The sequence below is a fragment of the Strix uralensis genome, chromosome 3 (assembly GCF_047716275.1).
Source record: "Strix uralensis isolate ZFMK-TIS-50842 chromosome 3, bStrUra1, whole genome shotgun sequence".
NCBI classification, from domain to species: Eukaryota; Metazoa; Chordata; class Aves; order Strigiformes; family Strigidae; genus Strix; species Strix uralensis.
Genome location: NC_133974.1, coordinates 103566913 through 103592148, shown reverse-complemented (window position 1 = coordinate 103592148; position 25236 = coordinate 103566913). Strand labels below are relative to the sequence as shown.

General features: G+C 43.8%; 1 protein-coding gene across 4 annotated transcripts; it reads left to right on the top strand.

Moving 5' to 3' along the window:
* Nucleotides 1-1411: 1411 nt before the first annotated feature.
* On the top strand, nt 1412-23484 carry PACC1 (proton activated chloride channel 1). 4 transcript variants are annotated; one of them, XM_074863668.1, is made up of 8 exons: nt 1421-1588; nt 5570-5666; nt 7256-7465; nt 9496-9650; nt 11147-11289; nt 17530-17674; nt 20894-20998; nt 22781-23484. In XM_074863668.1, the coding sequence occupies exons 1-8, from the start codon at nt 1553-1555 to the stop codon at nt 22940-22942; spliced, it is 1053 nt and encodes a 350-aa protein (XP_074719769.1). In that variant the 5' UTR covers nt 1421-1552; the 3' UTR covers nt 22943-23484. The 4 variants fall into 4 exon arrangements, with proteins under 4 accessions (XP_074719772.1, XP_074719769.1, XP_074719770.1 ...); XM_074863669.1 differs by having other exon boundaries at nt 1435-1588; nt 5507-5666; XM_074863670.1 differs by lacking the exon at nt 1421-1588 and adding an exon at nt 2931-3010.
* Nucleotides 23485-25236: the final 1752 nt, after the last annotated feature.

Here is a 25236-nt window from a genome sequence, read left to right as displayed (position 1 = left end):
TCCATTTGCTGAGTCCACATGCCACAAGGCAGATATGAAATGTCAAGCAGAAAGAGACCACTAGTAAGGCTTTGGACTAAGCAGCTCCCGAATGCTCCCGTTATGCACAAGAGCAAGCGCTGGCATTTGTCTGGTTGCTCTGCCTGCAAACGCCCTGCATGGCTTACCACAGAGACCCATGCTGCCGGGAAATACGTGAAAGTCTGATTTGTCAGTTTGGTTCAATCACATTATAGATTTACCTTTTATTCTGAAATAATTATTTATCAGTGTCCTCCCAGGGGAGGGCTGCAAGTGCTGAACACCAGCCAACATCTGTCTGAAGTGGTATTGATTGGGGGGTGAGTTAGAGCCTGCCTTTGAACCACAAACATCTGAAAAATTAGTAACTAGAACTAAAAATAGTTTCTTTCTGAAAGGAGAAGATGTATATTAGGATCGTTGTTGTCAAAGGACTTCAAACCTTGGTTATTAACTTACTAGGTGTGGGTCTTAGGCATAGGGAAATGATCTCTACTGAGCAGGGAGTCCACTACAGCGTTGCATCTCAATGCAAGAAATGTTGTGCATTGCTTTTTCTCAATGATGAAACATTAACAATTACTTCCACACTGGGGAAGAAAAACAGCTGTGCAGGTATTTGTGGACTGATGGCTCATGAGTCAGGTCTTAGGTGGTTTTGGCTTTTATCATCCTCCCAGAGAGCCCCGCTGCTGCCGCTCCTCTGCCAGCGCAGCGTGGGTGGGTCTTGGTGGGAGCCCTGCACAAGTTTTGTCTGGTTGCCAAGCGAGTCTGGTGTTTCAGTGCTCTGCTAGCAGCCTTGAGCAGCAAGAAAGAAAAATAATTTTATTAGACAAAGTAATATTGTGTGCATCTTGGGGAGAGCTGGCAAAATTGTTTTAAGTTGGTTTTCCAACCTAGTTCAGTCTTGTGTAAGAAGTTTGTGAAATGTGTGGTGTAGAAAAGCCTCGTCCCCCCATCACTACGCACTACCCTTCTGTCTCCTCAGCAGAGAGAAACGTTCCCACAAACCTTACAAAAAACCCGCTCAGCCCTGCTGCGCTGGGCCGCTTTATGCTGCCTGGAGCCAGAGCTCATCAGAAATTGCTAACCGAGCTCTGGCGGCTGAAACAAGCCCCAGCTCCTCCCTGGCGCTGCAAGCCGTGGAGCATCTGGGGCGTTTTAGAGCTCCGTCCCGCACAGCCGGGACGTGGAGAACGAGGGTGGCTACCGCCGGCCACCCCCGGCACGCCAAGGGCCTCCTCGCTGCCCGCCGCTGAGGGGAGGGCCGAGCTCCACGGCCCGGCGGCCATTACCGCAGCGGGCGCCGGACTACGCCTCCCAGCAGCCCCCGCGCCGCTGTGGCGAGGCGAGGCCACGGCGCCGGGGCGGGAAGCAGCCGGCGGGCGAGCGGGGGGTCCCGGCGCCTGCGTGGCCCTGCCCGGGCAGGGCGGCTCGGTTCGGCCCGGCCGCGGTAACGCCGTGCCATCGCCGTGCCGCGGTGCGGCTGGGCTGCCCCCCGGCCCCCGCTCCCCGCCGCCCCGCCGATGCCATGCTAAGACCGGAGGTCTCCGCATCCTACCAGGAGGTACGGGGGGGGGGCGGGCGGGACAGGGCTAGTGGGCGGCGGGGCCCGGCTCGCCGAGAGGCGCCGGGGCAGCCCCCCGGGCTGTGATGCGCGGCCCGGGGCTTGCTGCCTGCCAAGCAGTTACACTCAACGCTGTCGCCGTGGGCTCGGCTCCGGTCTCTGGCTCTGCAGCTCGGCAGGGCTGGCCGGGGAGCCCCGGTGGAGCGGGTCGCCCGCCGCAGGGAGCCCTCCGCGCCTTAACCGGCCCCTTCTGGCCCGGTCGCATCGGCTGGAGCCCGGGCGGGTGTCGCCGTGGGCCGTCACCTGCCGGGTGCTGGCTCCGACCCTCTTCCTCGCTGCTGGCTGGCCGGGACGTCAGGTTGCATCTGCCCTCTCCAGGAAGAAGCGGGTGTCCTGGGTGCCCTGACTGTCACGTTTTACCTTTCAATGCGGTTAAAATAACCGGCAGCTGTTCTTTAAGTGTATGAGGTAGGTGCAGCTGGCCGGTGAGCTCCGTAACCGGGGCTTTCCTAAGGAGGAGGCGGGCTGCCGGGCCTGAGAAGCGACTTTGGTACCAGAGCTCTCGGATGGGAAACGGAAGGCCGCGCTACCATCCTGCCAAGAGCCCGGGGCAGCGCCTGGTTTGCATATCAATGTCCAGGCTCAGGCAGCCGGAGGGCCTTGCTGGTTCCTATCCCTCCCACTAGAGACACAAGCTGCTTGTGCCGAGTTCAGCAGCGGTGGAGACTTGCAACAGGGCACTTCTGTTTGCATCTCGCCGGTGAAAGGAATGCAGATGTTTGCCTTCCCCTGCAAGTGATGGATAGTTTGGGGCTCTGGTTTAATACGTTCTAATTTAGTTTAGTACTCTCCGAGTAGTTTCAGCTTCTGGTTTTCATGCCAGGCTAGAAGGCATTGGGAGGTGATGAATCAGTGGAGCATCAAAAGGTCTGTAGGGACAAGTTCTCCTTTTATTTAAGAGGGTTTTATTCAGTAGGAAGGTTTTATCCCATGATTATCAGGATGAAATTACCTCGTGTAAGAGCTTTTATGTAGGGGAGGTACTTGAGAGAGTTAATGAAATCACATTGATGCCTGAAGCATGGACTGGACTATGCATGTTACATTTCCGTCTTGTGTATCAGCCACCACTGACACTTCTCTGTATGTTTGGGATTGTCCCAAACTCCACGGTGCAAGTCTAGATGGTGTGTAAGTGCAGCAGCTGCTTTTCCATACCTTCTCCAGTACCTGGGACAGTCTGTGATGCTCCTGCCACTAGCAAGGATGCTCAGTTGTCTGGAATTGCCTTTTCTGAGCTTCTCTTTACCCAGTGCTTTTCTGTGTGCAGGACTGAAAAGGAACTGCCAGGTCACAGGCAGGCTCCTGCAGTTGTTTCTCACTCAGCTGTACATGCCAAGCCCAGAGGAATGCTGAACAAAGGTCTGTTTCCTGCCCTTCCTGCTCTTGACATCCTATCCTATCCTATCCTATCCTATCCTATCCTATCCTATCCTATCCTAACTGCCCTGCAGATTTGTGTCCTTGTGCATTAGCACAATGCTTCATCTATAAAAAGTAAGAGGTAGGAAGAGCTGGCATGTGAGGGTGAACACCATTGGTGTACACCAGGCCACTGTTGTCATTTGCCTTGATATGGGAATTCCGTCAAGCGTGAAGAAACTAGAATTGGCTGTCATGCAGTAATGCTGTGCTGGCTTCCCAGTGTTAGGAGACTGTAGCTCAATATGTCTGTGAGTTGCTGGGTTTGTAGGTCTGTGCTGCTGTGCCTTGTAGAGTCAGTTTACTGTGTGCTGTACGCTTGGAACACAGTGGCTGAGCCGTGAACAGCGCCGGGTTCTTGGTGACCTCAGTGGGTTTATGCAACTTCACCTCTTGTCAAGTCAGGTGTTCAGGATTTGCAGTAAAATTAGTTGGTTTTAGGGGATCTTACAGAGCAGCTCAAGATACTGGCTGCACCTGAGGCAATGTTAGCACTCCTGTTTTTGACTAGCTGTCCTTCACTGGTTTTATGTGTGAAAAGGTTGTGAAACTGTATCTGCCTTGAGAGCAGAGATAATAAAACATAGTTGCATATTGTTTGGGTTTTTATTTTGTTCCTAAGGAACACTGAAAGGTTACATTTTTCTGAGTTTTTCTTCTCCTACATGTTGAAGAGTTACTGTAGGTCCTCGTGGGAGGATAAGAAATGTTACATATGGTGTTCTTGTTTAAATTTGTGTTGGGATCTTTTTGCTATCAGGAGTTGAATTCACTTACCCTTTACCTAACCTCAGTTGATGAGGTGCCTGTACCTGGGGAACGGTGGCTGAACTAGAGAGGTGTGGTAATCGGCTGAGAAACTGCAGTGATGACTTTGTAACTTATGTTAAACTTTTTGGATCAGCTCTGGTATAAGAAATTTGCACAAGTATAATTTGAACAGGCTTCTTAGCTGGTTTAGCTTAACCAGTACAAGCGGTTCAGTGAATACTCTTCCTGTATCAGAATAGCTTCTTTTGGGTCAGGTAAACAAATAGAACTGCTGTGCTTCTACAAAAAGGAGCAGAGTGTTAATTTTCCTTTATTTTATGAAGATAATTGAAAAAAGTATCGTTGGTTGGGTCCTGTAAGTCTCCTGCAGATGAGCTGAGGTTAGCCTATTGGTTACCTGTTCGCTCCATGGCTCACACCACGGGAAATCATGCTTTATTTATGTGCAAAGCATTGAAAAACAAGTGGGTAACTGCTTTCAACTTGCTTTGCATGGTGGAAATGAATACGGAAATACAGCAGGAGATGATGGAGACTTTACGTCAGACTTTGAAGATGTAAAATGAGTGGACTCTTTCCTAATAAGTGCAAATGATGATCTGTCAAATGGTATAATGATGATTTAAATACTGAATTAAAGTTGGGTGAAATAAAAGCACTTCCTTATGGATACATGCACTTTACTGTTGAGTAAGTTGGGGGTGTAAAGTTTAATAGCATTCAGTGTGGCTGCTGCATTAACTGTGCCCCCATTTTCCTTGAAATAGGAACAAAGCTAATCTTCCTTACCTAATTAGGTAGGTGATGCTGAGTGTTTAGCTTGGACAGTTACTGTGCAACACATGATGCACTGCAAGCTTGTGCCCCGGTTTGCCTTGCTGTAATTTGTATGTCAGTCCCTGCCATGAAAGAAATTTGGAAAACATACAGGAGATACTTTAATGAAGTCTAATGCTTCACAATCTCGTGTGTGATGCCTATCTGACATGACAAGCTTCTGACTTTGATGGAGGTGTCTTGGCATTTTGGGCCCAGAGCTCTGAATAGCAAAACAAGAAAACATCTGGTCTCTGTTGCTGTTTTAGAAACACTGGAAGACTAATTAGTTGCATAACCACTAATATATAATAATATGTACAGTGAGCTCAAATAAGTACCAGAAATGTAGGGATGTTTGTCTGTTGTTTTGTAATGACCCACCTACCTATGTGGCTGAGACTGCATTTGAGTTACTTGCCCTAATACCTGTCAAAATGCAACTCACTCTTTTTGCACCTTTATTAAGAAGTGCCAGTTCTCTGTTTGCGGGTATGGGCTGTGGTTTGCTTATGCCTAAAAATATGTTCTTGAGTGACAGAATGAAGTTACTGCTTATTTCAGAGGGCATTGTGCTAATTGGGGGTTTAATGTGAGCTGAAGCTGCCAGGGAAACAATTACTTTGATCTTGAAAGGAATTGTGATGCCATTGTTGAAGAAGCAGGGTAGAAGTAGGTTAAATTTAAAGTGCCATCTTTTTCTTTTTGCAGTGTGCAACTCAATTTTTAGCTGTAGGTCTACAAAAATGTGGCTCTTGTGAACAAGTGGAACAGATGTTGGGTGCTCTTGGACTGGGGGCAATTTTTTGTGTGTTTGGTTAGTTGGAGCCTCTTTTATTTGTACCATAGAAATTCCAGCAATTGCAAGTTGAGAGCATGTTTGGAAATTGAACCACTGTTTTAACTACACAGCTGAGTGAAGATGTGGAGCGAGTATCTGAAAACCCAACAGATGAGAGAGAAGGAGAGATGGAAGTTCATGAAGATGCCAGCTCTGTTATTTTACCAGGTGAGAACTACTGACCCAGAAATTACCAATTTTAAGTGCCTGATAAGCTGCTTCTGTGTGTGGGTTTGGTTGGGGTTTTTTTAATTGCAGTTCTGAAAGCAAACAAAACAGTAAATTACTTATTTTGGGGAATAAATGCTGATAGAAAGCCAAGGAATTTTTCCAGGGATTGAGATGAGAACATTTCTTTGTCATGAACTGTGCTCAATCAAAGAGGATTCAGCACATCTGGTTCTGAGATAGCTGAGTATGTCATCTTCCTTTGTGTTGTATCTTACCTGAGTTGCAGTGTCTGGGGAGGCAGTGGATTGCAAGCAAAGTCTGTGGCAGCTTTACATGAGCAAGATGCAATATTGAACAGATGTGCTTTTAAATGGTTTTTAGTTAGAGTGTTCAGACCTGCTTTTGGAGGGTGAGGGGCAGTGTTAAATGGGCTTATTGCAGCTCAGATGTAGGTGTTCAGGTAAGCCAACCCGAGATGAGTATCGCCTAAATGCTTTGCAGCTGTTCAAGACATACTTGTTTCAGTAGTGCAATTTTATGCATATTAATGTCCTGATTTCTTTGGCTGCCATCTCCTGGCATGTAACTTGGGAACATGTGTGTGACCATAGGCCTTTGTAAGAGCTAATGTGTTCAATAGGATTTACTAAAAGGCCAGTGTTTGCTGTGGTAAGAAACAAACACCAAACCCTGCTATTATAGTTAAAGGGCAGAGTGTGGCATGAGGGCCTGACTCATTAAATTACACCACACAGAAGAGTCAGCGTAAAATATGCCTACTTATCTCCTTTCATATGTTGGGTTTTAATGCTCCTTTTGTGTGTTCAGCTATATATCACTAACAGTTGAAACACGACGTGTAACTTGAGAGTACGTGAACTTTCTCCTTACAAGTATTGCCAAAAGAAATGGCGAATGCAGGGAGTATGGGGAAAGCACTGTCTGTGTGCAAGTGTGACTAGTGTCAAGATCTTCAGGGAATAAGCTTTGAAGTCAAGGAAACTGAGAGAATTGGGTTGGTCTTTTTCTAGCGGTAATTGAAGAATCCTTTTGTGAATCTTCATGTAGTATGCACAAGGAGTTACGAACTAGAATCCAGAAGTGAGAGGGTGACAGATATCTAGTGACTTATGTCATGTTGGAGATGCAATGCAGATAGCTGTGTAAGAGCATTAGAATATTAAATCTCTTTGCGTGTATGAGAATCACTTCAGACTGGGAGGGGGGAAAGGAGTCGTTCTTTCCAGGAGGAAACATTGACCATCAGCAGACTTTTTTTTTCTTATGATCTTTGAACTTTGTTTCTGAGTTGTTCTTCTTGAAAATAAACCTTGTCTCCTGCCTGCCCTGTCCTTAAGCAGAGTGCCAAATTGAACATGCGTGAAAGTGGCACAATCTTTGGGTGATTATGCCTCATGCTCGAGAAAGACACATCTATCTGACCAGCAGTCAAAACCAGCAATAGTTGTGGGTTTTTTAATCAAACTGAGTTTGAGGCAAGTGATTGATCTTTAAATGAACACTACATAAACTCAGCCCAAATATCTGTATTTTAAAGTCCTAATCCATATTCTGTTTGGTTCCAGATAGTGAACTGGGTACTACTGCCCCTTCTTTGCGTTTCAGCAAGACCTGCCTAAAGAATGTTTTTTCTGTAATTCTCCTGTTTATTTATCTGCTGCTCATGGCTGTGGCTGTGTTCCTTGTCTACCAAACCATCAGTGACTTCAGGGAGAAGCTCAAGCATCCAGTGATGTCTGTCTCTTACAAGGAAGTGTCCTTGTATGATGCACCTGGTAAGACTGGTAACAAACAAAATGGGTTAAGTTGTTCACATTTATCTTAGATTTGAATTTTTGGTGTTGATTTTTCAGGGCTCAGAGTGCATATAATGCTTTGGCCCAGGTCTTTCACTTCCTCTTTTAATCTGTGCTGTGTTGACTTTGCACAGAAATGTTAATATTGTACGGGAGATTTTGGGAGCTTTCATGCCAATAACATGAATGACAGTAGCTGTGGAGCATTATCCAACAGTTGATAGGGTCTGAAAACACTTCTTACCTAAAATGAGTCCTCTTTCAGGGAAAGAAGGTAATTCCTTATGGAAATATTCCCAAAACTGTATAATTCGAACGGGGTGACACATAGGATGTGTATCAGGACCTCAGTGCCGCACTGGACAGTGAGATGCTGTTGACAGCAAAGAAGGTGAATTTCTCAAACCAACCACAAAATAACCACAATGCCACTTTCTGCTTCTGTTCTGCATTGTTTACAACTTGGTATTACATCAGCAGGCAGTGAAAATGTGATGTGACTGCAGGGAACAATGTTGGCATGAAAATGCAGTGTGGCATCAGAAAACTGTGTGGCAGTTTGCAGGAGGGATTATGCCACAGAAGCATTTTTGAATAGTGAGTTCTATCGTAATAATTTTTTTAAATTATCCAGTAACCTTGCATAAATAGAGCTGTGGTAGGTCAGTTTCCAATTTAAAAATAACACTTTTGTTTGAAGTGTTACCACATTTTACAAATAACCACTCCAGTAATTGTGGCTGAGAGCTGTTTCAAGTTGTTGCTATATTCCTGTAGTTGTTTTTCTGTATGGTCAGTTAGGCTTAGCTCTGTAAGTAGGTCCTTGTGTTTGGGACATATGGATCTGACTGTAAGAGCAGGCTTTTCCTTTTTTTTTTTTAATGTGAGCTTTTCATACAGCAACAGGAGGAAAATGTCATTTAAAGAAGCAGAGCAACATGCACATAAATCCAGAAGTATTGTCGGGGATCCCTGCCAGATCGGAGAACCTAAATTAATGTAGCGCTTTGCTTTGTTGCTCTGTTGAAGTGATGAGATAGCAAGTTGCAGGGACGGAGCACTGAAGAAAGGGATAAAGCATTTTTAGACTGATACATGCTGACGGCTTTGATATCTCACATTTTGGTGGACAGGTCATTTCAGTTGTGTGAGTTAATTGTATCTAATAACTCAAACAATATTTTTTGGGGGTAGTTAGTCTAGATTATCTTCAAGCAAACTTGTTTCCAGTAATAAATGTGGCATATGTGGCATAACAGGATTTTTGGTTTTGAGCCTTGTATTTTGCTAGTCTTTTACAGCTGAGATGACTGAGGTTCTTTTAATGCGTGCTGTTGGTCTGAAATGGTAGGCTTGTGGGGTGTGTGAAATTTCCATACATGTGAAGTAGTAGCCTGCCTACACAATGATAGAAGTAAATAAGGGTTAGTAACAATTACTACTTCCTTGATGGCTTTGATTTTTATTACATTGTATTCAGTGAACAGAAGATGCTAGATGTTCTGAAGAGCATCTTTTCACTTCTATTAGATCAGCCAGGGATCTTTGATCTGTCATGTGTAGTACAGACATTACTCCCAAGTAAAATTTGACATGTTAAATGATAATATCTGAAAACATGTACATGCTGAAGCACTACATGTCCCATTTGACATCGGTTAGTGTCCTAACTTATTTTATATGTCCATTTCATTTGGGGCGAGAGGGACTGATGTAGTAGCTGCTGGTTTGTTGGAAGACTGGGGAAACTTAGTAGCTTCTGTGAACCTTGGATTGTTGTAACAGAATTATGAACCCTGATTTTTTTTCAACACATCGTGGGGGTTCTGTCCCAGTGCAGCTGGCACTTTTGTCCTGCTCCAGAGAAATGCTGAAGCGCGTGGTTTAATTTGATTGTTTTGCTGGATCTTGAGGATAGCTCAGTACCCTGTGGGGTTAAATCTCAGAATGAAAATCTGCGTACTTGGGAAGGAAATCACTTCTTGTCAATGTTTTTTCTCCCAAAACAGGTATTGCCTTTTACCCAGGCAAGGCTCAGCTGCTTAGCTGCAAGCATCATTACTATGATCACATTCCACCTCTGATAAATCCAGGTCAGCCAGGAGACATTGAGTGCACCACTCAGAGAATCAACTACACAGATCCTTTTACTAATCAAACCATGGTAATAATAATACAATAGAACAAAACTTTTTCAGTGGGGGTTTTCTGCTAGTAATAGTATTTGAAAGTAAAAATATTTACTAAGTGCTGCAAAAAAATTCTTGCTTCTAGTTTTTTTTTCAAGCCATCTGTCCTTTTGTTTTCAGAAATGTAAAAGACCCCAGTTATTCTGTATATGTGTTATGGAAGATCAGCTGTCATGTGGGTGTGTGGAACATGAAAACCTGAATGGGACAAAATAAGTCACTTTTCACAATGAAACTCTCGCTTCATTCCTCCACTAAATGAACTGGCAAGCATACTCCTTGATATAGTAAATGTAGCTCTGACTGCAAGCAGTAGTGGTTATTCCATTAAAGCGGGATAGCTTACTTCTTTTTGTATGTTTGCTGGGAATGACATTTTATTTTTGTCACACTTGGAAAAGTCTTTACATGGGCACCAAGTGTTTCATTACACTGAAATGCTGTGAGCCAGTAAGATGGGTACATTGAGTGATAGTCTGTCTTAAATTGCCCTTAAAAATGCAGGGAATCCAGCTTCTGTATAAATATTCAAAAAATAAAGTATTAAATACAGTCATTTGCATCTAAAGTGATTGCTCGAATTGTTTTTGAGGAAACTAAACATGAACAAACAGTCTAGGTACCTGCTTGGTCAGCTTTTTTCCCCTTCATGTTTTGCCTTTCGTCTAGTCACCATTTCTTTCTGGGAAGCAGCTCCTTAGTATATTTGAAAGTGATATTCTAGGTGCAAGTCTAGTTTAATTTCTGCCACTAATAGGCTCTTCTTGAATGTTTTACCAAACTAAGAATCTGCATTTTATGCTGCCTGGTGGATTCATGTAGAAGCTTGCTGCTGGAGGCCCTGGTCCTGCAGTGGAATGGAGAGGCACTGGGGCAGAAACCTCTGAACCACGTAGAGCCCAGTTCAAATTTGCTGAGTCCTTTTGCAAACAGCAGCTTGCTGTTTGATATGCCTGCACTACTTTTAAGTTGTATTCTGCCTGGTAGCATTTCTCGTTGGTTTTTTTTTCCTTTCGGCAGCTTACTTAGGTGCTGGGGGCTGTGAAACTGTTGCTCTTTCTCAAGAAGAAGCCTGATGTTCTCCACATCAGGCTCCACATTAACTTGTTTCATGTCAAGAGCTGAAAGTTCCTAGACCTTAATGCTCAAAACAGTTTTGATTGTCCTTCTGCAGAATGCAGGTTGCAGGGCCTTGACTGGTAATTCCATATGAACCCAAAGGACTGTGACAGAACTAAAGCAGATTTCTTAAAAAAACCTTTAAATCTTGATGTAAAGACTTCATTTTTAAGCTAACAGGAGGAATTCTATTGACATTCTTGTTAGATGTTTTAGTAAACGTATACTTATTAGCAGCCAAGAAAATCTTGGTGTGCATTCGATTTCTATGGAGTATTGGACAGATGGCAAATTAATGAACAGGAAATGAGGATTCCTTTGCTACTCTCACCATCTCTCTGTTTGCTTACAGAAGTATGCTTTGGTTGTTCAAGGCCCTCGCGATGTGAAGAAAAAGGAACTGGTGTTTTTGCAGTTTTATTTAAATGGAACAGACCAAGATTTTAGCGCCATTGACTACCTTCTGTTTTCTTCTTTCCAAGAGTTCATCAACAGGTATGTAGACAGGCTCATAGCCTGTACCTGCATTGAACTTGCTACAACAATACTCGTGAAAGCAGGGCTTTTTTACTAAAAATCAGACAGGCTTTTATATTCTCCTTTTTTTTTTTTTTTTTTAATGTTTGGGTTACATTGATGCTCTTTCATGTCTTAGGTTACTAATCTTACGTTTTAGAAAATGAATTGAGGACTTTTTCAGTGACAAAAACTGCCCTTCAGCTATGCTTCAGCCATTTGTTGCTGCACTTTCTAAAAGTGTAAAGTTTGCGCTGACTTACCGCTGTCTGCTGCTGTGGGTAATCAGGAAATGTGCTGTCCTGGGCAGTGTGCTCAGGAAGTGCACTGAGAACACTAATGTTTCTGTGCCTTTTTTTTTTTTTTTTTAAAAAAAAAGCCATTACTGTAAATCTAAACAGATCCTTAGATTGATTTGTTGTGGTTTTGTTGAATGATTAACTATATTTCTTTCTATTACTAGTGTTATGTAAGATTCTACAGAATGGTATAATTTCATAGATGGGGTTTTCAAAATTTCTTTGTACTGGTTTGACATCAGTGCCATTGGAGTGACTGATCCACTTCCTTCTAAATTTAACAGGAGTGGACTTAATCCTGTCTTGAACTTTCTTGAAAGCCCCTCCCTTTTTCCCACCTTGTGAGAATAAACTCCATACTTCACTGTTTAATTTTGGTTTAATTTAAATTCAAGTTCTGTTCTTCTTTCTTTAATCCAGATTAAAAGCTAGATGAGAGATATTAGTCACAGTGAGACCTAATAGAAAACCTCAATTTGCTCAGTGAAAAAGTAACAGGAGATAAAGGCCATATGCAGAACAAAATCAGATAAGGGGAGGGGAAGAAAAGTAACAGATTTTATCATAACAAAGCATCATACTGGTGCTTTTCAGATAGAGCGAAGACTGGAAGTGTTCAGTCATGGTATCTCTGGGAGGCCAAAGACCAATTATCTGAACTTGCTTTTTACAAAGCATTTCTATTTCAGTGAAGGAGAGATCTTAAGTCATTAAGTACTTTCTGTAACTCTACTAAAACACCTCATAAAATGCTAATGTTCCAGGTATTTTAGGCATTGATATTTTAGGGTGAGAAAATACCAGTTAAGAGTAGTGATGTCGCAGGTGCTACTTGTTCCTTCTGTGTTGTGTTTTTTCTCAGTTTTTGTGGCTTGTGCCGCAGTTAGCAGTACGTAGAGTGGGCCTGATTCCAGCAAAGTGCACAGCTGTTTCTGTACTGCAAGACACAAGCACTGTCCGAGACCACCCCTGTGAAACACAAAGCAGCAGGCATGGTTGTGTTGCATCTGGTTCCTGGCTCTCTGCAGGATGAGCCAATTTACCAAAACACAACTTGGTCTATGCATACTCAAGTCTTGGAAGCCACATTTCTGTGCTCGTTTTATCAATTTACAGATAAGCCGTTTTAAAGAGCTGTTTCTACCCAAGTTAAAACATGTATGTCCTACCTAAGTTGGCAGTATTTCTGCAAGCAAGCTGCAGGTCTGCATGCTGCTGTCCCAGATGCTTGAGCCACGTGTTGTGCACAGGCACGTTAGATGTGCACAACTGCTGCACAACAGCAATAAGCAGTATTGCAAAGGTCCTAGCTTCAAGGCTGTGTGTGTGCCAGTGCAGGGGAATCAGTAAGAATCATCTGTAAACTGCCTGGGAGAAACCTGGATCACAACCTCCTGCCTCCAGGTTTGCCAGGTCAAACTGGTTAGATGGCAGAATCAATCCCCAAAGAGATGGGGAAGTGTCGCTTTGTTCCTAGAGAAGCTGCCTTGTCTTGGTGTTGGAAGGCACCAGGACTGAACCTGGTAAAGGCTGAGCCTGGGTTATGTTTGGAGCAAAGTGAAAACTCTGTTTGGGGATGCATCCTTTGTGCCCATTTGCAGCAGGTAGTAGGAACGTGAGTTAAAACTGGTTTTGAACTAACCCACATAATGGTAAGGTTGGCAAAGGTATGTAGGACTTTAAACGTAGTGGTAAACGATCTGCATGTCTGGGTAAAATACAGTAAGAGAACCAGTTGTGCTCAGGAGGCCAGTAGTGTCTCTCTTGTTCCTTCTCCAAAGCTTGGTACAGACTGTATGGCTCGTCTTGCTCAGGATTGTGTCTTCCTGGCATCCCAGGGCATGAACTGGACAGGCTCAGGGCAGGTTGAAGGTTTGTGTTTTCTCCTGACTATGAAGTGCCTGTGAAAGCACATGCATATGCGGAATGTACTCGTTCTGTCCAACTTCCAGCAGAAGAGAAAATAGAAATTATTTCTGGTTCATCAGTGGATGCTGAATTTAGTTGATGGGAAGTCTGGACTAAGAACTGTAGAAACTGTTGTGTGTCCTTCCATAAGGCCTTTAAAAACTTCAGTTACTGGCTGCTGTTAACTACTTTCCTGACAAAGTGTCTCACTTGGTTGTGAGAGCATATGATTAGCAATGTGTCCAGCAATTCATGTAAAGTGTTATCAGAGATGCTGAGATATATGCTAAAACTCATGAGATGATAGCATAATTACCTTTACAGGTTTTTTTTGTCATGGCTGCAAACATCTTAGGTTGGCCTGGGCAGGCAGACTGCTGTAAAATATATGTGTAGGGTATTCCATCGTCTTAAATCGAAACTCCTTGAAATTGGTGAGAAAAGTCCTGCTGTATCTACACCACAGAGCAGGACGTGACACTGTGTAGGCAGTACTAGGTGCAGCTCACTTTTGCTTTAAATAGCAATAGTCCTGACGGTGAAGGCTGCTGCAAGCATCAGCAATAATAAAAATGGCATCCAGAGACTTGTATCTTTTAGGGGTTTTTTGAGGCATAGCAAGTGGTGAGGACTCAAGTGAGGTCCAGTTCTTTCTGTCAAGGGTTTTATTCTCTGCAGCTCTTCTGCTAAAATTGGATCAACAGACTGCATGAAACTGGCACTGCTTGCTAGTTTTGTTCTGGCCTTCACAGAACACTGCTGAACTGTGTGCTATTGTTGGCCTGTGAGTTGGAGGGATACTGCCACCGGCTTCTTTTTTCTTCTTTCTTTTTTTTTTTTTCTTTAAGACAGTGGCTGTCTGTACCATATTAATTGGAGGGAAGGAAATAATGAAACCCTTGCAAATTTCAAAAAAAGTGCAGCTAAATATACAAGTTCCTTTCCTGAACTGTCATTAGTATAATACGTGGGTTTAAGAAGAAAATCCTCTGAACGTAATACTGACAAAACTATTGTTAGCATAGCATGTAAAATAACTTACAGTCATCTGAAATGATGAATACCAGTCTGAACAGATCAGAGATTGTTTAAGGGTCTAAACAGAGCTCCATGTTCATGTCTCTGGTCTGGACTGCTGCGTGCAGAGAAATAAATTATAACATAGAAGGGTCGAGACTTTTGGTACCACACCATCTGACCCTTTGTTAGATCCCATGGCTGTCTGAGAGTTTCCCAGTCTAGGGAAAAGCAAAAGCAATAAATTGGGTTTGACCCATCTGTGGTTTTGGCTCTTGCTGTTGCTTTGGAATCTGCTGGTGGGACGTCCTAAGCTGCCTCTGGCTCTTGCGGGTGGGTCCACGGAGTGTTAGAAGGATCCTCTGCAGCGCTCCAGTCCAGAATGAGGTCAGTAACTCCCACAGCTGGGACAATACAGTCTCATGGTCTGAGGCTGATCAGTCTGGGCTGGGGCAGAGGGCTCCCTCTCAGTAGTTTGAACTGTCAATGGTTACCAGAGTGCTGAGGGGAGACCAGGGCTTGAGTGAGACAGTGGCCTCCTGCACTTTTCTTTCTCTGCTGTGATGTAGGAATTTTTGCGTGGTCTTGAGGTACTATTAATATCATGAGACAGTGGGAATCTTGCCATACGTCTAAAGGACAGTGTAATAGAAGGAACAACTTACTGAACAAGAGCAACAAAAGAATGTGCAGCCTTTACAGGTTGTCTGTCTTTGGGGTGAAGAGGGAATTGAAAGAAAATGCCTGGAGAATTGCTCTTCAACTTAAAATCCCTTGTCTGTCTTGTGTTCACTTAGTTGTGTGTGGTTTTTAAGCTGTGTTATTTGCCCTCTGCTGTCAGCGTGCAAAGCTTGTGCCTCTCTGCTCTGCTCCCCCACACCACCTTTTTTATTTTTCCTGACTCTGGCAGTGGTCAGGATTATGGGCACATGCAAGGAGATGCCTTCTCGGATCACTTCTCCGCAGCTTCTCTTAAGATATTAATCATTCTTTTTCAAGCATACAATTACTGTCGAAGGCAAAGTATACTACTGCTGTCTGCTTACCATGTAAGTTGTGGCTGTAACGTTCAGCTCTGCGTCATAACTTCCTGCCTCAATTTTCCGTGTTGGTTTGGAAACCTTTTCTAGGATGCTGTATTTAGTCCAGCATTAGGCATATGACTGGCTGGCAGAGTGCTAATTATGTATGTTCCTCTGAGTGGCAAAGCACTGTGCTCTTCCGTACTGTCCCATCAGCTGCCGCTGTACCTACATACCAAAGGGGGAAGAAATCACGGTCAGATTAGGTCCCCCAGTGCTGCTGGTTTGCGTGCTGAGGAGCAGTCAGGCGATGGGCTTTGTTCTTATGCTTTGCCCACATCTTCCTTGTGGGGGTTAGAGAGATACGCTGCCATCCTGTTGGGGTCACTAAACAAGCACCTAACGTTACAAATAGATAAGGATATTCCGAACTTGTTAAAACACTCTTGGAGTATCATCTGTCTTGATGGGTAGCAAAGCATGTTAGTTTTTTCTTTCCAGAAACACTTCTCCTTTCTGTTTGTATGCACAATGGAGTTCTGTGTTTGAGCACATCACCTGAAGCCCTGACTTCAGAGCAATAGCTTTGCTCGGTTTTGCCTTCCTAGGAACATGTGCATATTCATCTATTAAGCCTGAGCAGGCACCGTAGTACAGAGTAGCCAGCAGTATATTATTTTTTTAGTGCATGCTTTTGCTGCATTGTAGACAAGGAAGGCATCTTGGTTTGTAGGAAGAAAAGAAGACCCGATTCTGAAAACTAAGGAAAAAGACAGGAAAAATGCAAATCCAGTCAGTGCTGGTACAGGACAAATCTTCCTGATCAGTCTGTTCTCTGGGACAAGAGCTTGCTTCTTCAGCCCAACTTTTCTTCTATACTTCTTTGCCTCTTTCTCCTGGAAGACCAAAATACCTTTATCTTCCAACAGACCTAGTCATGTGCTCCCTCTGCCATACAAGCAAAGTATATTCTTTCCCTTCACCTAGGAAGATGGATTTAGTCAGAGTCAAAACCCTTTCCCTTTCTCAAGGACCAGCATACCCTCACACATCTCTGCATCCTGAAATCTATCCTTAGTAAAAATCAGCAGTCTGCGCTTTAATGATTCATGACTCATCACAGTGGCTTACCCCTTCATTTCAAATGAAACCTTGTCGAAAAAGCAGCTGCAGGGCCAGGCTTATTTCATAGAGATGACATGAAAATGGCTAAAATCACAGTACCGAGGAGCTCCAAGTAAATAGCGTGGTTAATTCACTGTGCAGCTGGTAGAGAAAGGATGGAGACCAGATAGGTCTTGGAGCCTTTACCACTTGTAGCATGAGGGGTATTGGAAGCCTTAAAATGGCTTATGGTCCACTATGAAAAAAAAGACACAGCAGTCCTGCTGTTCTAGGGCTACAAATACCTATGACTGCATGTTGGAAAAATAGCCATGTTATCGCAGGTGGGAGCCTTACACCAAAGGGACAGTGTTTCCAAAATAATAGGAATATACTGAATATACATTTCAAAGCGTTTTAAGTATGTCTGCATTGCAACCAGTTTATTTGCATCCCAGAAGTGGGGTGAAGCAGCCTGCCCTGCCTCTAGGCTGTTCCTTCCATCTCTTGCTTCCTAGCATTGTGGTGAGTTGTTTCCTGGGATCCTGGCTCTGCTCCTTTCTGTCCCAGAGATGACAGATGAGCAGAACGAAGCTCCCTCGTAAGGCAGAACAGTCCTGAGGGGCAGGCAGAACTCCAGGGCGGTAGGGCACCAGGTAGGGCTTCTGCTGGTAAGAGCACAGGAGTGCGAGTGCTACCACTAATCAAGGCGTCACTGCTCACAATGTTTTAGGTATGTTTCAACTGCTAAAATTCAGCATAAAAGGAATTGTGAACACATTTTGAAGTGCCTGTAGGTCTGACATTTTCCTGCCTACAGTACTCAGATACCACTCTGAGTTTGGTCAGTAATGGTCTTTTTCTTTTAGTCCAGAAAAAGCAGAATTCATGAAGGACTGTGAAAGTTCATACTCCGGCTGGAAGTTTTCCGGAGGCTTTCGAACTTGGGTCAAGATGTCCTTGGTGAAAACAAAAGAAGAAGATGGTAGTGAGACTGTTGAATTCAAACAAGAGGTAAAAAAAAAATAATAATATTCAGGAAGAGTGTTTTGGGACCTCTTAGTTTATTAAGAACTAGTTACTGCCACAGTTTTAATGCTAACTGGCCAACAGAGGCAGTTCTTGGGGCAAATAACAGTATGAGTTGGAAGAAGGGTGGGTGGGTGGGTTGGTTGTTTAAGTGAAACAGCAGGAGCTTGGCTTTTGTTTCATTGCATCCATTGTGCCACTTCCACTGAGCAGTTTTGGCTGTAGTTACTTGCATTCCTTCTTAGCGTGGAGAGGGTCTGTAAAAGCGTAAATGTCCTGATGTCTCGGCTGATGGTGTGGCCTAGTGACACATCTCAGGCAAACATCTCCTAATGGGGAGGCCAGAAAATCCAGGCCTTGAATGTGTCCTAAGTGAGACCTGTAGTGTGAGGTAAGGGTCCGAAGAGATATCAATATCAATATTAACACAGCTACCTTTAGTTCAAGGTGGGGAACAATTGCCAAAGGAATTGTCTAAATAAGATCTAGTACTAGAAAGAGGTATTATTTAGGTTACCACAAGGGCTGACCTTAGCATGAAGAGGTAAACACAAGCCTTGTATCCTTTGTAGCATTCTCATGTCTGCTTTTTGTTTGGGTTTGGGATTTTTAGCTGTTGAGTATCCTTAGAATAATGGAGGAACTTAACTTCTTGCATCAATTCAAACTAGAAAATAGGCAGGTGGAAGATGCAACCTTAGCTGGAGATGAAATGAGTTTGACTTTTGGTCCTGTTCTGTTCACATTAATGGACAGGAAAATAATTGTGTTTGGAGTTTGTTATCTTGCTCCCAGTGTTGGAGAGGAAGTGTGTCATTAGTGGTGAGAAATAAGAATTTTAAGAGTAGTTCTTCGCAGAGAATGTATCTTTCAGAGACTACACTTAATCCGTGGTACGCTTGGAAGCAGTACTTTGTGGAGATCGAAATGAAGCAGGATCTTCAGTTCTCCTATCTTTAGTTCTCAGAGTTAGGGCACTACACGGTGAAGCCTTAAGGGAAGAGCAGAGCTGTGACTGAGGTGGGTACCCTCCTACTCCCCTGGAGGAGGACACGAGGCAAATCCCAGAGTCATGCAAGTCCCAAACTAATGTCTTAGTTTGGAGGATAGGAAAGAATGCATCAGTCAGCTGCTGCGGTGTAAGCACTACCAGCAGTTGTCTGTCTGTCCTTCATCACCGACACTGTATCTATCACTTGCCATTTTGTACTTACCAGTGTAGGATCTTTGAAAGTCCTCCTTTGTGTGCCCAAGTCTAACCTGTCTCAAAGTGGAAACAAAAAGCTGACTGACTCAAACTCAAAAAAAGCTGAGCTTTTTGTGACCATAAACATCCATTTAGCTCAGCAGTTATGGACTCTCTGATCATCTGAGTAGGTGAACACTGTGTTGGTCGGTTGGTGTTTGGTTCTTTGTTTGTTTTGTGGGTTGGCTGTTTTTTAATAAAACCTAGGAAATAGGAATTGGTACAAAAAATTTTGGGCTTCAGATCCCACTAGAAGCTGATACAGTAGAAGCTGAAATAGCTCAGACATAAATTGCACTTGCTTTGTTTGACAGTACATCTGCTCAAATTGCATAAGGAAATCCATTAGCCTTTCAAATCTAAAACTGGGAGATGGCATACCAGAAAGATGGATACAAGTATTAGGTCAAATAGCTGTCAGTTAGTCTGCCAACTAGCCCAGTAGTCATTACTTTGTCTTTTCTTCCTTTCCCATTGCCTTCATTTAGCTTTGCGTACTGTTTGTTTCCTGGTGTGCAGTTTTCTTGAATGAGTGTAGGTGGGGTGATGGTATGCTGCAATAAGTAAATGAGCTGTAGGAACGTAGCATAAGCCTGCAGCAAAGGTGTTTGACTAGAAAACATGAGGTGGCACAGCTCCTGTGTTCAGAGCTCGGGGTGCTCTGAAGGAACACACATAGTGTTCGGGCTCCCGCTTCTACATGTTTGCAGCCTAAATCTGGTCAGGGCAGGGTGTGTGGAGAAGACTAAAAGGAATCCTGAAGTATTTGTAAAGAAAGTAAGCCATGGTAGATGGGAGGCTTCTGTCGTAGGTCATCCCTCATACAGTAGAAAGGCTTGTAAGAAGGTGGAAATAGCAGACTGCTCAGGGACTTCCAATTCAGCCTTCCTCTACCTGGAACAATAGGCTCCCAAAATATGGAAAGGGCAGTTTCCTCCGTCTGTCTCATGTTCCTGTCACAACCCTGAAATGAAGTTACAGTACTGCTGGATTCATTACTTCCCATACAGCATTAAACTAACATAGGCAGAGCAGCAGTACTCCCTTGTGTGCACACCAAGGTGTAAGTACTCCTTTGAGGGTTGGAGAAGGGGCAGGTCCTTCCATCGCTTGTTCCGCTGCAGCTCGGTGTGCTTTCCCGTTAGGTAACAGTGTACACTGTCTCCTAGCAGCAGGGGGTTAGTGCAAACTGTGGTGTTACTGCCTGTGTACAAACTCGGTGCAGTTCCCCTCTGGGCTGGGGGGGTGTTACAAGACAAGATAAATGTTTTTTCTGAGGCCTGATGTCTTAAGAACCACTATCAGGGAAGTATTAAGACTATGGCTTCGTGTGGCTGTATCCTAAACTGTACCCCGGTGGGATTGCACTAAAGCTTGCTGCTGCTCAGTGCAAGTTTCAAATGGTAACCTAGTTAATGGGCAGTACTGGGAAGTATGGTTTTAATTGTTAACATCTAGGCTTCTATTTCCTTTCCATTTTCATTCTGCACTTGCTGGCATCTTCTAGTTTATTCTACAACTGATTTTTAAAAAAAAAAAAGTCTTCCTGCCACCATCATGTGCTCTCTGGTAAATAAAAATAATTTAGCATTCATTCGTGAGAACTTTCCAAATGCTGTATTATTCTGAGTAAATGAATTTTGTAAATGAAATTTCCCCCTTTGAAAGAGGAAAAACTATGTCATAAAATAAAGGCCCCGGCTACCAGTGTAAAAATGGTATTGCAGTGGTATTTACTAAGTGAGACATAGGAAAAGAATACAGACATGAGACAGATGGAGGAAACTGCCCTTTCCATATTTTGGGAGCCCATTGTTCCAGGTAGAGGAATGCTTAATTGGAAGTCCCTGAGCAGTCTGCTGTTTCCACCTTCTTACACATATTTTCTGTTGCACAAAAGACTCATTACACCACTGAAGAAAGTAACCTCCACGTTTGCCTTTTCTTTCTCTCCCCAGACTAGCGTGGTTAACTATATTGACCAGAGAACTAAACCAAGAAGCGACCAGCTGTTTTTTGTGGTATTCGAATGGAAAGATCCTTTCATACAGACTGTTCAAGATGTAAGTAACATGCTAGTCCCTTTTTTGAATCATTGTCTGACTGTACACACTCATGGTTTGTATGTGCATGCACATGCCTCTCTTACCTCACTCCAAGCAGAAATTCAGAGGAAGGGTGAGGTTACTTCTGAAATTTCAGTCTAGGCTCTTCCTTATATCCAGTAATGCAAATTCTGTGGAGGTCAAGACCAGCTGATGCCTTTCCTTGGCTTGGCCACACTCAGCACGCTCTTTGCAGCTAGAGGTACCTGTAGCTAAGAAAAAGCACGTCCCCTGTGTTCTAGCAAAGAGGAGCTTTGGGTCAAGTCTGACCTTTTTGCTTAAGGAAGTGTGGCTCGGACAAACCCATTTAATGATTTTTTTAATTAATTAATAAGGAAGAAACCTAGGCTTAAATCAGAATACTAAAAATCGCCTAGTATAACTTTTATCCGTTATTAGAATAGAATTTGGTACTGCATTCAAATGCACAAAGCGCACTTTAAAATGTAGCTCAATGTGCTGCAGCCAGAGGTGCATAATGTGCCAGACAGGACCCCCATCAGTCCCTGGGGTGCTTGGGAGGTGTGCAGGTGTGCGCTGCAGGTGCATGTGCTCTAAGCATGAGAGCTGGATCTTGTTTTCCTACTGTTCTAGGGGAGAAGGTCAGGTACATTTGCCCTCCCCAGAAAAATGCAGAATGGCAAAGTGTGCAGAGACAACCTGTGTAAAATTTTGCATTTAAAATGGCCCTGCCTGACAACCAAAGTCCATCACTGACAAAATCCACAGCATTCTTTTCATCTTGCCCAAAGCTGCCGTGTGAACACAGACCGTGCAGGGCAGGTTGGGGTAGCTGGTCCTTCGCACTCCTGCTGTCGTGGCTGCGCCAGGGCCAGGCCCCCTCCTCGGTGCAGGCACCTCCGTGGCCTCGCAAGCCCAGTCCTGTTCCCAGCCCCTCTCGCTCCTCTCTGCCAGAGGGGTTCACACCTCTGCTGCCTTCGAGCTGAACGCTGCTCTCCATCCCCTGCATGGGGGGGCTCCTTTCCTCTTGCCGGAGAGGCCGTAGTTCACAGGTGCTGGCAGCCAGCACTGCTGCTTTTAGGAAGATTAGCAGGTATGGAAAGCCTGTTTAGGGCCTGGCTGGGGTGACGCTGTGCTCATGCTGACTGTCAGAGCTGCAGGCTCTGTGGCAAGTCCCACAGCTGTGTGCTACTTACTGCCGCCTAAGCCTAGCTCTGCTTGCTGCATCTGAGATCCTAGAAGTCATCCTTGTGCCTAGAGGTGCAAGGAGAATTGCAAACTGTAAATAAACTTAACTACTCTTGAACCAAATATAATTAAAAATAGAAAAATAAAATACTTGCTGTAAGAAGTCTGCAGGTTGCTGCTGTCAAAAGCTGGTTTAGCATTACAGTGCTGTTGCTTCTTTTAGCTTTGTCTTCTGGCAGATCTTCTTTAATGTGACTGCTTAGTCTTGTAAATCTTTAAATAATACAGTAAACTTCATCTATCATCTTAAAATTAGCAATTTAACTGTATCTCTAAAATTTTAAACAATTCGGTATCCTGAAATAGTCTAAAAGGAATTTAGCAACTAGTACGGAGTGTTTTCCTGACGGATGGAATCAGAAAACCAGGGTGTGAGGCAGATCTGTGGAGGAAGGCACTAGAGACCACCTTTGCAGCATAAAGAAACATGCTGCAAAACACTTCGGTTTGAAAAATGGAGTTGTTTATTATTGAATAGGTATAATATGTGTTGAGTCAGATGAGGGGAATAATATTTTTAATCTCTTTCAGATTATCACAGCAAATCCCTGGAACATGATTGCTCTTCTTTGTGGTATCTTTTTGGCTCTATTTAAGGCAGCAGACTTTGCCAAGTTAAGTGTTAAGTGGATGATCAAAATCCGAAAGAGACATCTGAAGAGGAGTCGTCAAGTAATGAACCACATAAACTGAGACTAAGGCTGCCTTTTAACTACTCGTAGCAAAAGGGATAGAAAATAACTGGAATAAACTTCGATCACCAATTAAAGATGCAAAACAGGTATGTTTTCTTCCAGAAAAATGACAGCTGGAGGAACAGCCTAGTGAACTGGCCTTGGAACCTCAGAAAGGCACTAACTCTAGGACAGGTCTAACAAACTTGGGCTTTTCTGTTCCAAATTTAACAAGCTTACCTCAATATATGGGGGGACTAGGGCAAAAGGAAGGAATTCACTAATGTTCAAGAAGTCACCACTGTAGTGGTTAAATTCTAAAAAGAGGGACAGTGTTTGAATCCTTCTCGGGCCAGGAGACCATGGATGAGCTGCATCTGCTGCCGTAACGCAGTTACTTCCGTGACTGTGTTTAGTGGAAGGTTAAGCTCTCAACACAGAACAGGCTGGCCTCCCCTCTCCAAAGTATGTACGTCTTAAAACAAAATACACTGGAATTCTATTATGTGTCATTTTTGATCTAAAGTACAGTGACTTTAATATTAAAAACACTTCAAAGAAGATACTGTGTACATGCTTTGAAACTACCTGGTCTCAGATTCAGCTGGAGCTTTACAAGAGGTAGTCCGGGCAGGAGTATTACTGCAAGAGGAAAAGGTGAAAACCAAAATCTATTCCTCATCAGTCCAACTCAAAGTAAATTCAGGCAACTCACTACCTGGGCATCATCTGAGCTGATGACAGAGTTCAAAGTCTGTCTCAGGCTGTTGCTCTTCCTTAGCAAAGACTGGGGGAAAGAGGGAAGTGAAAAATAGTCTTTCACCAGCCTGGCATTTAAATGTGATTCTGTTCTATAGAGAATGTGTGCTAACAGTGCTGGGGTGGTGGCATCCCCACCTTCCTTGAAGTCCCTTATTAGTCTAGATGCCTCACTGAGCTGTGGAGTGCACAGGGCAGCAGCACACTGCTGTGTGGGTGCTCTGAAGGCTTGTTGCAAGGAAAGGAGCCTGACAAGTCATTTTGCTTCTTCCATCCTCTACTTACAGAGTATTAATATAGGAGTAAGCCTATCAAAAGTACCCCCTCTTTTTTTTTTGCCATCTAAGGAAGCTTGTTGGAACAAAATTTACTACTTTCAGCTGATTTCCAGAGCAAATCAAGGCACTGCATTGACCAAACACAGCCTTAAGCAAGGGAGCAACACCTCACTGTAGTAAGAAAAACAAACCAACAGCCCTGGCTGCAGGCACAGAGGTGGCATACAGGTTCTCCTGGGTCCAGGCCAGTGAGGGCAGGAAGAGGTCACAGCTTACCAGCCACTCGCAGTTACTGCTCTTGCCTCCTCCCCAGGTCCTGGGGTGGTCCTTCAAATGGCTCATCATTTCAGTGGTGGGGCCTGAGCTAACTTGATCACATGCTTCTGGGGAAAAAAAAATGTTTGGAGGCAAGAACAGGGGGTGTTCAGTCACCACTTTACATTATCTTGCACTGATGACTCTTAAAACAGGTCCAGCAGGGCCAATATTGTACCTGCCTCAGGTGAGGTAGGTACGTAGGCTGGTACATAGCAAAGGAGGGGAGAGGGGAGTAGCAAAGACCAAACCCTGCACTGTGGAAGCAAAACTGAGAGCCACTTCATCCCTAGGTGCTGGTGGGGTGGGGAATGGGACAGAAATGTATGTGTGTAGGGGAAATAACACCACACACACACACTTGGACCATCTGTATCAAGAAGAGCCACGTTGATTGTGCTGTGTAACAGCCTATGTTGGCAGGAAAGCATTCCACCACCTTCCCTGGGCAGCTTATGGCCCTTTGCTTTCCCAGACACTGCTGAGGGCTTGTTCTACAGGTAAGACAGAGACAACTGAGCTTTCTTACCTCACTCCTAAGTGTTCCTTTAACAAATGATACTACAGCAGCTATTTCTGGGATTTTACAAAAATGTTTAGAAACAATTTGATCAGGTACTGATTTTTTGGGGTTTTTTTGCTATTGAGGTCAGAGAAGGTAAGGTGAAATACAACTTACCCCAGAGCTGGGGGCAGTATGGTCAAATAAAGGATGCACTCATTTTTGCAGTAGTTAATGTACCCTTTTTTTTAAAATAAATTCCCATAGTAGTCAGCTTCAGTCACTACATCTCAGCTATCAAGATCTTTTGTTTTATAAGGAAATGTTACTAGAGCAGGACAGCTGATTCCAGCCAAGAAGCCTTCTGTTATATACCTATTTATAGGAACAATTCTAACAACAAGTATTGCACAACTTGTTTGAAATGGCCTCTTATAGCTACTGTGTTGCTTTTCTAGT

What these genes read in the sequence shown, in the direction of transcription:
- PACC1 (XM_074863668.1), top strand. Translation starts at nt 1,553, where the DNA reads ATGCTAAGACCGGAGGTCTCCGCATCCTACCAGGAG. An exon ending in CAGCTCTGTTATTTTACCAG is followed by an intron (nt 5,667 to 7,255) that starts GTGAGAACTACT and finishes GTTTGGTTCCAG; the next exon opens with ATAGTGAACTGGGTACTACT. An exon ending in TTCCAAGAGTTCATCAACAG is followed by an intron (nt 11,290 to 17,529) that starts GTATGTAGACAG and finishes TTTTTCTTTTAG; the next exon opens with TCCAGAAAAAGCAGAATTCA.